Genomic DNA, 16,601 nt, shown 5'->3' with positions numbered 1-16,601 from the left:
AATGAGGATGGATCACATTTCATCTGTGGCGCTCAAAGCGTTTGGGAAATTCAACAGCAAAATGTCTTCACCCACAATGTCCTCGTTACTTTCCATTATCCACAGATTTAACTGAGAACAGGTTGTCTTTGGCACTACTTTATAATAAAGAAATAGTCTCAACTGTTGACAGTAAGATCTGTGATTTATCCCAAGTAACTGGGGCATTGTTTCTACACACACACACACACACACACACACACACACACACACACACACACACACACACACACACACACACACACACACACACACACACACACACACACACACACACACACACACACACACACACACACACACACACACAGTAGTTTCAAGACTTATATAAATATGAAGCTAGTCGCATGGCTCCAAAATGGAATAGAAAGGTCCATTTCTTTTTCTTATTTTATTATGATAGCATTTTAAAAGTAGTCAAGAGAGGTCTGATTAGCCATTATTTATACTTATAAGTAACATTTCCATAAAATCCCCAGACATGCTACTATCTACCATATTGTGGCAACAATGCACTGCATGTTACCATGTCTCTGTCTGCTTTTACTGTATATGGACTATAATGACAAATGCACAGACTCTAAGGTGCCCGGAGTTACAAAGTGGAAAACACAAAGATATATGACATCACAAAATACAGGTGTGTAATATGTATGTATATGTGCAAAATGTCTGCTAATGTACACATATTATTGTGTGTGAATGACATCTTTGTGTAGCAAAACAGTATCAGTACACATCTGGGCATACTATCTCAGGAAATACAATATTACATAATTTTTTTATCAATTAGGGAAGATTCAAAACTTATTTCTAAACGTGTTTGTATGTATCATCTGGATGAGGATATGAAAGGCTGACTAATTCAAACTATGTGAAGAAAAGTCTATCTCAAATGAAAATAAGTATGTATTTCTTATGGGGGAATAAATACAATAAAACATGTTTATGTGTTAACAGTATTAGTTGATCTGGAGATGATTTTAAAGAACATGAGGGAAAACCACAATTGTTCATTTTAATTGCAAAAAGACTTTTATTACATTCTTAAATCCACATATTGTATCACCATTGTGCAATAACACATACTGTGTTAATAACCTCTTGGGCTCCAATATCCATGACATATCATAAATTATATCTTATTAAAATCTATATTGATTCAATAATAATAATCTTAAAATAGTGTGAAAATATCACAAACAGAAGGATCATGACAATAGAGAAACTTTTAGGGAGACATCTTTAAAAACGCTCTTTAAAAAAAATAGAATTACATCTCTCCAAGACAAAAAGGACACTAAACTGATGTGAAAAAACAATACATATAAGGATAAAAATTAAGAAACAAAAGATCACAACAAAACCAACACAAGATTCAGAGATTATAATTCATCTTTTATATTTATTTTAAGATATATTTTTTTAATATCCTATTTCATCTATGACTCGAACTCAAAGTCTTGCAATAATGATATTAGACAGGGGTAAAATCTTTGATACTTCTGTAATCAGACATTCACAAGAACATGAACTGTACACAGTGATCAAGGTTTTAAGGTCTTCTACAGTATGTTGGTGCAAGGTGTCTTGCTAGCTAGACTAACTGCAGACACTGTAGGACAGAGAGCCCAGCTATCTCCCTGAGTAACTCTAAACGGAAATGTAAGTGCAGGACTTACGTGCTGCCCCCTGGACAGCTTGTAGGCCTGCAAAATTGTATAGTAGGCTACTGTATCATTTGAAATCAACATTTCTAACATTCTAGGACTTTAAACACAAAGTATTGTACCTTGTTACAATCTGTATGTGTCATCTGGCCGTGTCAGCTGATAGCTGACCTGTAAAGAAATTGGCTGTGTATTTGGTTTACTGTATTCTAAATAACATTATCTGTTGTGCTGCGAGGTTAACTGTGTGTCTGTGTTGGAGTGCTCGTGAAAATATTAACTGTAATAAATGGCAACAAAGGCCCCAACACACAAAGAACAATGGGAAAGACATTATTGCACAATCCCACTATGCTACTGCCTTAAGTACCCAGAAAAGGGTAATACCCCTTCATACTATGTGAGATAATATAGTGTATGGCGAACAGCACCGTCCCAGCAGTGCAAAGCAAACCTGGCTGAAATATTAAATCGAGACATCCAACATCTGTCGTGTGATTGTCTTATTATGCTTAAGGTAGAAAACAAAACTATTACTTTCTCGTAGCTTCTTAAGAATACTGCTAGAATGACAATGTTTTACAGAAAATCCCATATGTCCCCCTACTTTGAAAAAAAGGTTTCAGGATACACCCTCGTGTGTCTCCAGAACCTGATAGATCTATATCTATGTAGGCCTTCCAGGACCTAAAGGCATGGATTGCTCTCAAAACACTAAAAAAGCAGAGGATGTACTCAGTACAAGCAGATCCAGCATTTATTTCTGCTTTTGTCTTCTGTCCAGTTTTCAGAGCAAAGTAATATAGTTTAAGATAGTTATCACTGGCCTTTAAATTTCACTGCTAATCATTATATTTCAAAGAAGCTCTCTGGTACAAATGCAGAAATACTAACTCAGGGGGGTAGCTGATGGCTCTGTCAACCCTTTGCTGTGCCATGTAGTGTTTGAAATAGGTGAGGTAGTAAGGGAGCAGGGAGTAACGAATAGAGGATTCAATTCTCCAATTAGACTACCTTGGGTGTCTGCAACAGCAGAGTCTGTCCGACCCCAAAGTAGTGAGAGTTGGCGCAGACAGTAAATCCCGTCTGACCAATGTCTAAGGAGCTTAAACAACGCTGTGACCCACCTGTCCACTCTCTATCCCCTCATCCAACCATGCGGGTGGCAATGAAGTCAACTGTCACATTTCAACATCAAACTCGCAGTTCATTTTCTTCAGTACTCCCAAAGTCTTTTGAACCTGCTGGTTGAGTCGGTGCTGGAGGTCTGGGCAATGGCACTCTTCTGCGGAGGGGACTGAGGTGTGACAGTTCCAGATGCTCCTCCATGAGAACCCATAACCCCACAGTGGTCAGCTTCCCAGCACTTTAGCTTATCCACGGCCGCAGGGTGTATCTAGCATTTCTGACTGGTTTAACAGAAGTTTCACAGATGGCAGTTTGAGTGTGAACCCGTAAAATCTTGTGCCAAGAGTTCATTTTGGAATCTAACAAAGACTCAAAAGTGCTAATTATCCACTAGATTTTCTGTTCAGCAACAACAATCTTGCCATCCCATAACTCCAAAGTACGGGCAGGCAGTATCTGTTTGAGAGACCTGAGCACAAGCGCATTTACCTCCTCTCTCTGCATGAATTCATGTCTACTCTCAAATCATCTTACATGATTTATATAGGTGTTATATATAAAAAGAAACATCTGAAAATACTTTCAAAATACCTTCTCTAAGTGGCATTTGCAAAGGAAAAGGGTATAAGGACTGAGGTCATTGATTGCATTAAAAAAAGAGCTCTCTTACATCAGTGTCTGAGGGTGTGCTAGTAAAAATACCTATAAAGATCAGCATAAGTGCTATGTTTTGTGCTGTGTGCGCAAGAGTTTGTAGGTGCATTGTGGCAGACACTGAATGTTTTTCCACGATTTGCACAGTTTCAAAACCCTGTCTGTCTGTGAGTTTGATCATGGTCCCTTTAAACAGTTTGTTCATACGTTACAAAACTGCAAAATATGGGCGCTACCAAAAATATTGAATGAAACAATATATTGTTACTAGACTGACAACTGAAACAGGCATCATTACAAATCTCCATAAAGTGGGTAAGGATTTTAAATATGTACATTCTATATCAAGCTTAGGGCTGTGCTGAGTGGTAAAGGGAATAGGGGATACATCCAACAATAGCTTTCCGGAACTGTGAGAACTGAGAAAGTCAGATTCATAGTAGAAAGGAATTCAACTTGATGAGAGATTTAAAGTGACCTCATAAAAAAATATTTTTGAGAATACAAATTATGTAGGTTACTCTTTAGTCATTTCTTCTAACTCCCTAAAACAACAGAGGTAACATGCACAGAGTACCCAGCAGCAGTTCCTGTAGTGTTACATTGAAGCTGAATGGACTGGCTTGCAGGGCAGTGTAAGCTACTCCACAGGGTTAGGAGTTCAGAGGTGAGAGGAGTGTGTCCTAAAGTGTAGCATGCAGAATTGTCATTGAGCTGCTGGTTGGTTTTGCCTCAGCTGATTGCCACATTTTTTTTACCTTCCCCTCCCTACTCCTCAATGTCTCTATTATTTGAATCACAATATTTAGCTAAACGGTGCTAGCCTTCGGTGGAGTCTGGGAAGGTGATTTCACTGCCAAAAACCTCCCTATACAGAGGGGGAAAGGTATATGCTGTCTCGGGGTGGACCAGACGGAAAAACTCCAGTTTGTCTATGTGAAGGTTGCAAATGGACTTCATTATGGGAAGCTTGGACACCATCTAGAGCAGAAATACAGAAAAGTAGGAAACGTTAAAAGAATAAATAAATACCAATTAAATATCTAAATACAGTAGATGAAACATCCTGTGGTTTTTACAAAACTGCAGCAGGCTCTTTACCTTAGCAAGTTTCTCTTCTGATGCTCCGTGTTTTTGTAAGCAACGCTGAAGAGCCACGTAGACCTTTTCCTGCAACTTCTGTATCTTGTGGACATCTGTCAGCCAGGGTCGGTCTGAGGGAGAGAGGGATGACAAGTTAGAACCAAACCTGAAGAGGTTTACAGTGTACAAAGTTATTGGCGCAATCAGCCAATAGGTCACACAGGCTAGTTGGTGAAATAAAATGCAGCTTATAGATGTTTTATTTTGCTTCTCTATAAAAACTTTCTTTACATAGACAGATTGATATTTCAATCTGAATAATGGATTTCACAGTATGCTATCAAGACTATGGCTTACTTGTGATGAGATAAATATGAATATCTGAATGTTTTAGTGTTCTTCCTCCGTTATTGTGTTGTCCTGTGATAAAGGTTAATGACATCAGTATTTTATAATCAGTTACTGGTAAACACAACGCAATATCCAATTACTTGTAATAAGCCTTAATTTTACTGTGGCCTGGCGCCAGATGCACTGATCCAGCAAACTTGTGCTACAAACTTTAGCAGTGCTGCTAAATATTACTGTTCACAGTTTCAAACTACAAGCCAACTGCTTCGCATGGACCTAATGTGTGACATAAAGTGGCCATTATAGCTTTACTTGTCCATTTTTCTCTATTACAGTTGTCTAATACAGAACTTCCCACTTCACAAGCATCTCTTTTGTTAAGGATAAATGATTGTAGTTAGAGAAATATAATCTAACCTGGTGAGAGAAGCACAGCAGCACTGAAGAGAGCCATTTCTTCCTCAGACATCTGTAGGCGACTCAGACTTTTAGCCAAGTCAAAAACTGCATTCACAAGGTCATCACAGCCTAGGGGCACGGAGAAGGAGAAAAATAAGTCATCATCAAAACAGAAACTACTGACTGCCATGGTTTTGGCAGTGAGAAAACAGATAAAAAGCTTGCCTGAAATTCAGAGCTAGAGAGAAAAATAGATGGTGATATTAAATGTGTTGACTCACCAAGAGCTTTGAAAAGCTGAGCAGTGGAAAACTTTCCATCAAAGAGCAATGTATTATTGATGGGGTTATAGGCCCGACACATACGGATCAGAAGAACATCCATGCAGCCTGTGAACACACATGGGGAAATGAATGAATGTCAAGGAAATTGTCACCTGCACAACAAAGGATGTAATTAGTGCAAAAAAGTTAGACAGTGCACAGTGTCTGTAAGTCACTACTTCATACCTGAGATAGAAAATATTGCATACATGCATCTTTGTTTCTATACAGAAACATTTTAACTGCCACAGTTGATTAGTTGTTGTGGATTTGACACACTGATACTGACAGGAATGTGGTTTTAATTAGCATACTGTACATTCACAACCCTTTAATTGTTCTCTAACCTCAAGAGTTAATCAGGTTCAGCAGATCATTTATGGGCGTGGTAACTTTTTTCACATTTTAAACATTGTCAGGAAAACTGACTGAAACATCTAAAAGCTTTGTGAGAAAAACTTTGTGTGTGTGCTCTTCTTTCATCTTCACAAAAAATAAGGAAGGCAAATATCTTTCTACCATTTGCTTTGGTTGTCACTGCAAACCATAAACCAGCTTCAAATTTGAATTATATGAGGAAGTAGATCAGACGTAGCTTTGTTAGGGACACTTTGCAGTATTATGATCAGAGATCAGAGAAATCAGCATGAAAGAGGGCTACATGATTAAAACAAAGTCTGCCATTCTTCAGAGGCACCTTTTCAAGTCACTCTATGCATGTGATGTCTTGCTGGAGGCACAGCTCCTGACTCTTTATGTACCTAAACACAATGTGTAGAACTGATTTTTGGCAACAGACTGTGTGTTTACTGGTTTCATGCACTGACCTGCTTTGAGGAGGATAATCTGATCATTCTGACAGAGGTCCATGAAGCCAGAGATGCGCTTGGCAAACTCCACCACATACTGGATTGCATTGGTGATGTGAATAGCACACTGTTGCCACATCACCTCCGCTGACTGAAAGAATAACAAGAGACAGAGAGGCTTTTATGAGAATTGCAACATCTGAGAAATATAATTCAGGGTTGTCCAGTTTCTTTTCTTTTTTTGTTGACTCTATAACACATCCAAGGATTTTGGTTTCCACTGAAGATGTGCTGACCTACACTATGTTTTAGAAATGTGCTGCATCTCTCTTGGAGCTACGGTCTACAATGTTGAGTAGTGAGATAAAAGCCAAGAGGGAAATGCATGATAAAAATACATGCATTTACAAACTCCACTGTAAGAATGCACTACATTGATAAATATGGAGCATTTTACATTAGTTTCAGGAGACATTTTTCTATAACTTTTACAATTTATTTTTGTGCAAGGTTAAACACTGAAAACATTCCTCTATAAACCTTGTGTGAGAAAACAACAAGGCACTATGAGCCAAAATTAAGTGATAGGAAAAATGTTTTACTTGTGACTGCTACAGTGTTTTTTAAACAGTGGATAACAGTACATAGTGGACCTTTTGAACAGATTTTTTCTTGAACAATCTCCATTCTCTTCAAGTTCATAGAAATTAGGTTTAGACAAAGATTAAACTGTAATAACTGAGTGTCACATATACCTTGGTCTGGTAGGAACGTGTTTCTTCTGGGCTATACAATGTCCACGCCATTCTCTTCAGTTCCTCTGTGCTGTACTGGCTCGTCTCAATGTGGGACTTCACCACACTCTGAGTTATATGTTCTGTGCAGAGGGAAAGTTTGATTTTATTAGATCTTATTTCTTCATAGTATGTTGTGAGATTGTTATTAGAATTATAAAACACATGGAAGCATATCAGTCATAGTTAGGCATTACAGGATTTATACTGACCTAGCTCAAGCAGGGAGCAGCCCTCAGGCAGTGGGTTGAGGATGGCGTGTGAGAAGAGTCCAGAGTCGTGCAACAGCTGGTACTCATGCTTGATGCTGTGGTTGCCTTCTACAAAGTCCAAGTTGGTCTGTTCTGGTGAACTCTGAGAGGATGAACTGCTGCCTGCACTGCCTGCCAGCATGTCCAGGTTACAATACTCTCCACCTGCATCCTCTGGGGTCAGCAGCATGTCGAAAAGTATGCCTTCCGTCAGCGTGGTAATGTCATCCAAATCACTGAGTGCAATGCTGGAGCCTCTTCTGTAGGTGCGGCCATGGTCGGCCATGTCACTATTCTCCTCCCGGGCACCAACCCCAGCACACTCCTGGGACTGCTGGTGCTTCTGGACCTCTGCGTACAAGCTGTCACGCTGCTTTTTGGACATGCGACCAAACTTCACGGCTGTATTAAGAGAGCATAAAAAAAATGAATTAACATTCAAGGAGGTATGGTCTAAGTCAAACAAGGACTCTGTGACTCATTCATTGTGAAAATGGCAGGTGGAAACTCTGAGTTAATTAAATATGGATCGAGTATCTGAACTCACCATCCCGGCTCATGCCCAGAGCTAAACACTTCTGCAGCCTGCAGTGCTGACAGCGGTTACGGTTGGTCCGGTCAATTAGACAGTTCCTCTGTCGTGAGCAGGAGTAAATAGCATTGTTCTGCTGGCTGCGCCGAAAGAAACCCTACACACACATGCACACACACACGCACAAAACGTGAATCAATGGTAAACAATGTTTGCATCTAAATTCCAGCTGGGTGTTGATGAACATAAAAAAATGCTCTTATTAGACTAAGTAGAATGAGGCTAGTGATAGCTTGGTAACGCTAAATAACAACTGATAATAGATCTGACTGCTCACCTTGCAGCCTTCACAGGTGATGACGCCATAGTGAATCCCTGATGATTTGTCCCCACAGATCTTACACGGAATCACTTCTATTTGAGCTGGAGAAAGAAAAGAATGCATGAAAAACATAAGTGAAATAGCAAAATACATGTTGACGATGAATACTCATTTAAAAAAGCTGTGGAAATCAGCTGGGTTTGACGTCACCAGAATACCTAAATTCTGTCATTAATTGCTTTTATTTATTTATTGAAACAAATAAATATAAGGATTGTCTGTGAAAGTGTGATGTAATGATTGATGTCATAGTGTATTGACAGTCTTAAAACTGTATGTCTGTCTTTTGGGACAACAGATCAAAAATCCACCTACATATCAACATAAATGTATGGAGAAAACACACCCTAAAGGTAACAAGTTATCATACATTTGGCTACTGTCCAGTAGCATTGTTACACAGGAGCATTTTTGTGCCAGTTACAAGAACATTCAACATTTGCTTTTTAGGCTTATCGTGCTGACTACAGCTATTGTCAATAAAACACCACAGTCATATGAAATGAAGTGGACAGCCTAAGACAAAGCAATATTTAATCTAGAGAGCCCTGATATTTTAACTAAAACTGAACTCAAGCAATGCAACCACCACCCAGCATTTAACAATCGGTGCAGGTAGACTCATTCAATTTCATGACAGTCAAATGTCAGCTATGCAATACAAGGTATGGACGGCTGACATTTACACATTTTGCTGCACCCTCAGGAATCAAGAGAAATTTTAAGAACACAGTAGATCCTGTGATTGACAATATAAACTGTGTATGTACGTTATACACCTTGTGTTCATTGTGGAAGCCTGAGCCTTCTTACCAAGGAACAGCCTGTTCTTTTCATTATGTTGTTTATCTAAGTAGCTGGGCCTCCTCAAGCCCAGAATAGCAGGTCAATTGCATTAGCTGAGGCCCGGGGTTATAAAGTTTCACAGCTCCCCTTGCTCTGTCACTCCTCCTCCAGGATGAGTAAAATGCTAGCAAATTAATAAAGACATACATGCTGACCTTTTCAAGTCCTCCAACAGTAACATACAAAACAACTAGATGTGACTCTTACTGTGTAGACTGTGTGCAAGATTTGATTTGGCTCGGGGTCCAGGCTGCGCCAAACAATTTCTAAACCACTTTTGTTGGGTCATAGAGGGTATTAGGTAACCTGTAAATCACAAACAGTGGCTTTAACCACTGTTCACAGCTCTGCAGAAAATGGCTGTTTTCTAAAGGCTCTTTTAGAAGCCATTCACAACAAACCAATCACACACTGTAAGTCACCGTGCGTGGGAAGAGATATGCTTCACACACTGAGGCAAAGAGAGAGAGGTTAGTGACTGCCCTGAAAATCACGACTTGGGATTTAAAAGAATCCTACATTGTCCTTCTACATACTGTAGACTTTCTGTGCAGTGTAGGTGACATAGGTTATCTGAGTGTCTTGGTTGGGTAGAATTCCTGCTGGCTAACGAAATGCAACTGAAGGATATAAATAAATAAAGGGCAATGGAAAAAAAAAAGTCCCTTTCTCCATTGCTCCCTTTATCGCTCCCCCTCCAGAGCCTCACCCCTCCCCTCAGCCTGTTATATAACTGCCGTCTGGCCGCATTCCATGAACACACTCATTCAAATGTGGTTGTCTTGGCAACGGTGTGACGATCCACCCTCACCCTCCTATGCTCCCATTGGCTGCCGAGTGAGCGGCTTTGTCTGTGACTCACCGCCTCACCTGCCAGTCAGCTGAGCAGCACAGTCAGGCCCACAGAGCAGGAGCTGCTCCACTGACACAGTTTCTCATTCAGCAAATGAGGAGGCGTTTATGGTGGCAGTCTGGCAAGGAACAGTCTGGTTTCTTGCAGGTTTTAAGGTGGAACCAAACCTGACGCATGTAGGAGGGCGGAGCCTTCCTTTTGGTTTGGAAAGAAAATAATATAAAGCTTGATTGCTGTAAGACGAATGATCAGTTAAAACTGAATATTTTACAACTTGTAAAACATCTGGAAATATTTTCAAAAAACATCTTGTACAGTAAACTTGAGCAGAGGGAACAGATGTAGCTATTAGCTCCCAACTTGTTGCAGCATGTCAAGTATTTGAGTGAAATTTCAGCTGTGTTTGAGCTAGACCATAAAGCTATTTTTACTCCAGTGCAGTTGGCTGGCCAGAGATCCTTTCTGCCACGCTGGTCTATTGGCAAATAAATGTTGCACAAATCACAACATGGACCTGAAGTGTACACTGTTTAGTGTGACTAAGAGTGCGCAGGACAGTTACACTGGTATCAGATAGCTAAAACAGTCTACTCCCTGCAGCATGGGTCTAAACAAGAGCTTCTTTATTCCCGTCAGAGTTTATTAAGAGTGTTTACATGAATCTTTGTTCGAAGACAAAATGTTCTTAAACAAACAAGGAGTACCTACTGCTGAAACAATATCCAGTGACTATGTAAATGAAAAAAAGTAATTCAATAAACCTTCTGATAGTTTTATTGTACCCATGCAAAATTGTGGAAAAATATATGCTATCATAATTTTTGAACCTCATTATATAGGGAGTAACATGAATTATCTTTAAGTTCAAACATATGTGCTGATTTCAAAGTCTTCACTGTGTCAGTCAGTCAGTCAGTGTGTCAGTCTCTATTGGTCAGCACTTTTTATTACTGTAAACCCGCAGCTGGGCAGACTTTGTCCTCTCATCCCAGCTAATCAAACAGAGTCCAAGGTCCTATTTACCTTGCACTTTACATTTACCTGACATACTGTATACTTAACCTACATTGGAAGTGGCTTCTGGGGCCAGGATGGGAGGAATGGCATTCAAGGTATATTGTGCAATGTACTATGGTAAGGTTAGTGAAAAAAGGCTTTGCACAGTCAAAGTTCTCCATTAAATTATGAAATACCCAGGAATGTCCTCTGGGTGTGTTTGTCTGTCTGTCTGTGCCTGATTCAGGGCCTCAAATGCCACCTATTTTCTATACATTCTATACGAACTGTAATGACTGGTGCTTTTTCTCATCTCCTCCCACTGACCTACCTACAGAACACTGACAGTATAATATGGCCTGATACTAACCCCAAACTCTTTAAAAATGCACTGCAGGTAGGTAATTACTCAGCAGATGCAATAGTAATGGAATGAACGGTATTAGTGCACAACAGGTCCATCACGGAGGCTTACATCATGCATCGCTCTTAACTGTAGTTGTTGCTTTACTGTTGTCAGTGCAGTAGAGTGAGACTGAGTAACGACAGTGTTTCACAAAACAGGAGGATGAGGTCTTATGTTAAAAGCTGGGACATGTTCATTGCCTATAACTATAACTAGAAGCCACAATGCCATGTTGCAACAGTAAAGCTGTCAGTGCAGACAGGTGAAGATTAAGAAACTGGTTCTTTTAGAATGAATTATCCCTTTAATAATAACAGAAACATGTACATTGGGTGACTTAACAAAAAACTATACTTTGCAACAATTTTCTCATGCAATTAAGTTTACTGTTCTATACAATATGAGTTTGTCCTTTTCCCAATTTTCTTCTATAAACCTTCCATGCGTTGAGCAACAAAGCTACACCTGCCTCACACTCTGTGCCTCTGTAATCCCCCACCATTGATCATGCAAGATTAGGTGCATCCACTTGATCATGCTGTTTACGCTTCTCCGAGACCAAACCCAAGTGGGCCTCTGCAACACAAGCAAAACCAGACTGAGGAATTCAGCTCACAGCATGTAATTTTGCATTGCTGCTCCAAACCAAAGGAACAAATTTAGGACTGTGCTGTAACAGTCACAGTCACCTTGAATTAAAATATCTTTACGTGCGTTCACTTATCCTGTCTGCATACTTGGAAAAATAGATAAGGGCTATCAAAATGATACTACTGAGCCCAAGCAAATTTTAAAGAGCAAAATATTGTTTTTATGTAATCATTGTGTACATAATGGCAGACCAAAACACGCTATGCTCTAAGGAGTCATAATACGCAAAAAGGCACAGATCTGTGCAATCATTTTGCCTGCATACCAACATGGAGGTTGGGTGAAGAGTTGAAACTTCAGATAAGAAGACTGGAATCTTAGCGTGCAGTTGTCAGAGAGAAAGGGCACCTTGACACATACTGTAGCTTGCTGTGAACCTCCCCAAGGCTGCACACTCAACAGATAGTGGCTTTGAGTCTGAGCCCAGCACAGCAGAGCAGAGAGCAGCCTTTTGTCTTTACAGCTACTGTACCTTTGATCCCGGGCTAACCGACTTCCAACACAGTCTCACAGTTGGTAATCAGTTCTGCACGTAATCAGCGCAACAAGTATTTTATTGATGGTTGTTTATTTTCTCATAAATGACAGCAGCCTCACCTGTTTGTGTGATGATTTACAACAGTATTATTAATTGCAATCTATCAGGTATAAAAGTGACAAAGGACATTTAAATGATTGTGAAATTCATACCCTAACCTTTTCGCCTTCATGTATTAATTCAGTTGCAAATCTTGCTTACTGCATGTCTCCTTGTGTTTGTAGTGCTCCTTATAGATGGGTTTTTTTCTACAAAATCAAACTGACAAGCAGTGCTTGACAGGAATGAAATGCACTCTGGTTGATGTAAGTAAACTTAGCTGACAGAGGAAACTGGGCTTAACTGAACCCTCCTGTGCTTCATGGTTAAATGGGGGCTTGCTGTGCCCATATCCTGCTTGTCACAGCAGTGCAACACTTTGACAGCATCACACCACAAAACTGACTGTTCACTTCAACCTAAAAGTAAAAACAGATATGAGGGCATATTTTTGATTTTCATAAAAAATAATCTCACATTACACATTACATAAGTTTCATATAAAAGTTCAATTTTCTTTTTTCTATTTATTTAGTGTTTTTGTAAGTATGCATTTTGCAAGGTGCATTGAAATCAGTCTCCTCAGTGAGGTTCATATCTATCTTAAAGAGGGTTATTCTGCCCTGGCTACTGATTTAAATTATCAACATGGTCTCATCGGTTACACACACACACACACACACACACACACACACACACACACACACACACACACACACACACACACACACACACACACACACACACACTTGCTGTAATCCTCAATGACAGAACTAGGTCAATGGAGTACCCCCCCCCCCCCCCCCCTGTCCGCAGCAGCAGCACAAGACCGTAAAACCAGAACTTTAAAACACATTAAAGCATCACTTGCATTCAAGTACAACTAATAAGGAAAATGGCAACAGCATAACTGTAAAACTAATCATTGCATAACAAAAAAAATGATATGACAGTGTAATGAAACACAGTAAATGAAAAAGGAGGGGGGAAACGCAAAAAGGACTACGTAATCAAAGTAAATAATCCCTGCTAGCAGATTTTCCTGAGCTCTGACAGCCTCTGGATCACTCCGCGCCGCTCCCTCCCTCCCCTCTCTCTTACATAACTAGAGTCACTCAATAAAGTCACCAGCTGCAACGTATTTCTTCTTGTCACGGCCAAAACGAAATAAATGCACGCAACCATTACAATTTACACAAATACCTTTAACATAATCATTTAGAAATATTTAAATTATGTCCTTTAATAAATTAAAATAATAATTGAATAAATGTCATATCACTTTCAACTTTCAATCTGTGTGACATTTACAAATTATTTATGTTCAGCAGAAAAAGATTTTTATTTATTTTCCTCCGTGATGCAATCTGCTTATCTGTTCATTTCAGTGCGCGGCTTCAGTCGACGAACGCACTTTGGACTTTCGCAGGCTTCAAAGCAGCCTTCATCACCAATACAACTCAAAAGTTTCCTATTTACAAAACACACTCGAATGAAAAATGTCACAATAATTTCCAGAAACTCACCTCTCATGTTGGCGGCGCAGTTTAACCAACTCTTCGACTCATACAACTCCAGGTGGAAATGAAGCCAAGAAACACTGACAGCGACACGCACTTACTTGCTCCAAACCGGAGCAGTTGAAAACTGTCACAACAGCAAATCCTCATATGGATTTTCTACCTTTTCTTCAAACACGTCGATCTTAAAGAAAGAGATAGAAGCAACAGTGTGTCTCTGTTATTCACTGTCTGTCCGCTCCGCGCAGTCTCACAGCACTGTTGTGATAAAACACCTAAGAAACAACAGCGGCTCGTTGGCTCCAAGCTCTTCCCTGCTCTGCGGCTCGCTGTAACCTAGTTTCGGCGCGTGGACTACACATGATCCTCACCCCCTGGTCCGCCCGCCTTGTGCCCCGTGAGCTGACGCGCGCGCCACCCTCCGCGCGCTTTGAGGAGGTTCTCGCGTGCGTGGGAAAGTGTGGCAGTGTGTCAGTTCAGACCGACAGTCACCCAGCGTGGGAACTATTAAATATTGTGTAACAACAAGCTCACATTTTTATTTCCAGGGAAGTTATTTTCCTTTAAAAATCAGCAACAGTGTTTTGTCAAGAAACATGACAAATAATATAGTCAATAAAATAAAAATGTACATATGATTGAGTACATTTGTTGATATTGTCTGCAGCCACAAACCAGCAAAACACATCATAAACATATAAACAATCCCCACAACCATCCCATAGGTCCTCACCAATATACATCGTCATTCACCCCAAAAGAAAACAAAACACAAAAAAAACAACAACTTTGTCATAATAATATTTAATCAATATTGAATCAGAAAATGTGCTAAATGTATTAATAAGTGCAAGGGTAATTTAGTTGGTTGAAATTAGTATTACCAGAAGATTTAACTCAAGCCCTGCAAACATTCAGGCTAAAGTAATTGATTGTGTGAGGCTAAGGTAATAGATTTTTTAAATGTTTTCTTAAACTAAAACATGTACAGTAGAGACCAACCTGAAGTTGACTTTTGAATTTCTTTCAGTTAGGCCAATGGTTCACAAAGTTGGGTCCGTTGACCCCAGGGGTCTGAGAGGCGACTTCTGGGGGTCCTCAGCAAAAAAGGGGACTCATTTTATTTTCACTATAATTCCAACCATAGGTATCACGGTGACAGAATAAGTGACTATTTTGTTCATTGGTTTTATACACTTTCTGTAATATGTAGTGTATCGAAAAGAAAAAATCTTATTAGATGGGGTCTAGCATCTAATTAGTATTAGTATAGGGTTCCTTGATGTAAAAAGTTTAAGAATCACTGCTATGTTACCATCAAGTTGTGCAGCTGAAAGTAGACAATATGAACTTGCTTATTTTCACAAAAAACTATAAAATCTAGGTTGTATAATGTCTGAAACAAGACTCCATTAAGTTCCTGTCTACAGTATTCTATCTAGAATTATTTTTAAATTAATGATTTCTTTACATACTGAAATGATCTACATACATTTGAAATTATTAACATTATTGTAAAACCTATACAGCCTATTTAAAAATGGTCTGGTTATTGTGTTGTACATGGGCTATTCACCACCATTCACCACAACTTTGTAAAAGTTGTATTTTAACATTATTATATAGTAAGTGAATGCTGTGGACACACTATAATATTATGGTGGTATTTACCTAAGGAGCATAGATAATGAATATGCATTTCAATTTAAATTCATGTAATTCCTCACATATTGGTTTAAGTGTTCCCTCAGCTTGCTCACATAAAGAATTTCTGTCACTTTCAGTAGAAAATATCACACAGGAACACCTTTTTATAGTATAGGCCAAGAAAAATAGGCTAGAAATAGAGAAAGGGCACCCAGTCTTATAGAAACATATAAAATATATAAGGTGTTTCTCCATATGACATAAAATACTGTGGAAAAAGTATGTAGTGATTCATTAATTAATATATTGTGTCCTCAGTTTTCCTTTAGCTGGATGTAACATTGTGAGAACTCAACCGTATTATATCACTGGATTAACAAACACTAAGCTTGATAGAGTAATTAAGTGTGACCGCAGGTTGCCCTGTTGTGTTTTGTTTTATTTTCTGTTTCCTGAAAAGTTGAATCAGGTAACATTAAAAGCACTAAAAATGTTGTAACCCAGAAATGTTCGTTACAAATTGAATAAAAAGCTTCACAATCTTTCAATCAGTCAGTCTATCTACTGTATTTATCTATCTTAAGTTTATCACAGTTCACCGGGTACATCTTGATTACTGGCGTTATTTCTCTTTGAAATGTTAGTGTGAGTACAAGACAGAAAACAAACACACCCAGAGGCTCTGGCACA

At 39.2% G+C, this 16,601-nt stretch overlaps 1 protein-coding gene across 1 annotated transcript; it reads right to left on the bottom strand.

Annotated features, from left to right (window-relative positions):
• Positions 1-1,061: 1,061 nt before the first annotated feature.
• Positions 1,062-14,623, bottom strand: rorca (RAR-related orphan receptor C a). Its single transcript, XM_062423736.1, has 10 exons — positions 14,271-14,623; positions 8,371-8,456; positions 8,049-8,190; positions 7,463-7,903; positions 7,212-7,333; positions 6,475-6,607; positions 5,606-5,713; positions 5,343-5,453; positions 4,593-4,705; positions 1,062-4,472 (listed from the first exon to the last, which is right to left on the bottom strand). Exons 1-10 carry the CDS (start codon positions 14,275-14,277, stop codon positions 4,311-4,313), a joined length of 1,425 nt encoding a protein of 474 aa, XP_062279720.1. The 5' UTR covers positions 14,278-14,623; the 3' UTR covers positions 1,062-4,310.
• Between the last annotated feature and the right edge of the window lie 1,978 nt (positions 14,624-16,601).

The sequence above is a fragment of the Scomber scombrus genome, chromosome 8, assembly GCF_963691925.1.
Source record: "Scomber scombrus chromosome 8, fScoSco1.1, whole genome shotgun sequence".
Lineage (NCBI taxonomy): Eukaryota > Metazoa > Chordata > Actinopteri > Scombriformes > Scombridae > Scomber > Scomber scombrus.
This window is presented reverse-complemented; position numbering and strand designations above follow the sequence as displayed.

Coding starts and splice junctions, on each gene's coding strand:
- rorca (XM_062423736.1), bottom strand. Junction 7,334..7,462: donor CTGCTCCCTGCTTGAGCTAG/GTCAGTATAAAT, acceptor CCCTCTGCACAG/AACATATAACTCAGAGTGTG. Junction 4,473..4,592: donor CAGAAGAGAAACTTGCTAAG/GTAAAGAGCCTG, acceptor TTTCTGCTCTAG/ATGGTGTCCAAGCTTCCCAT.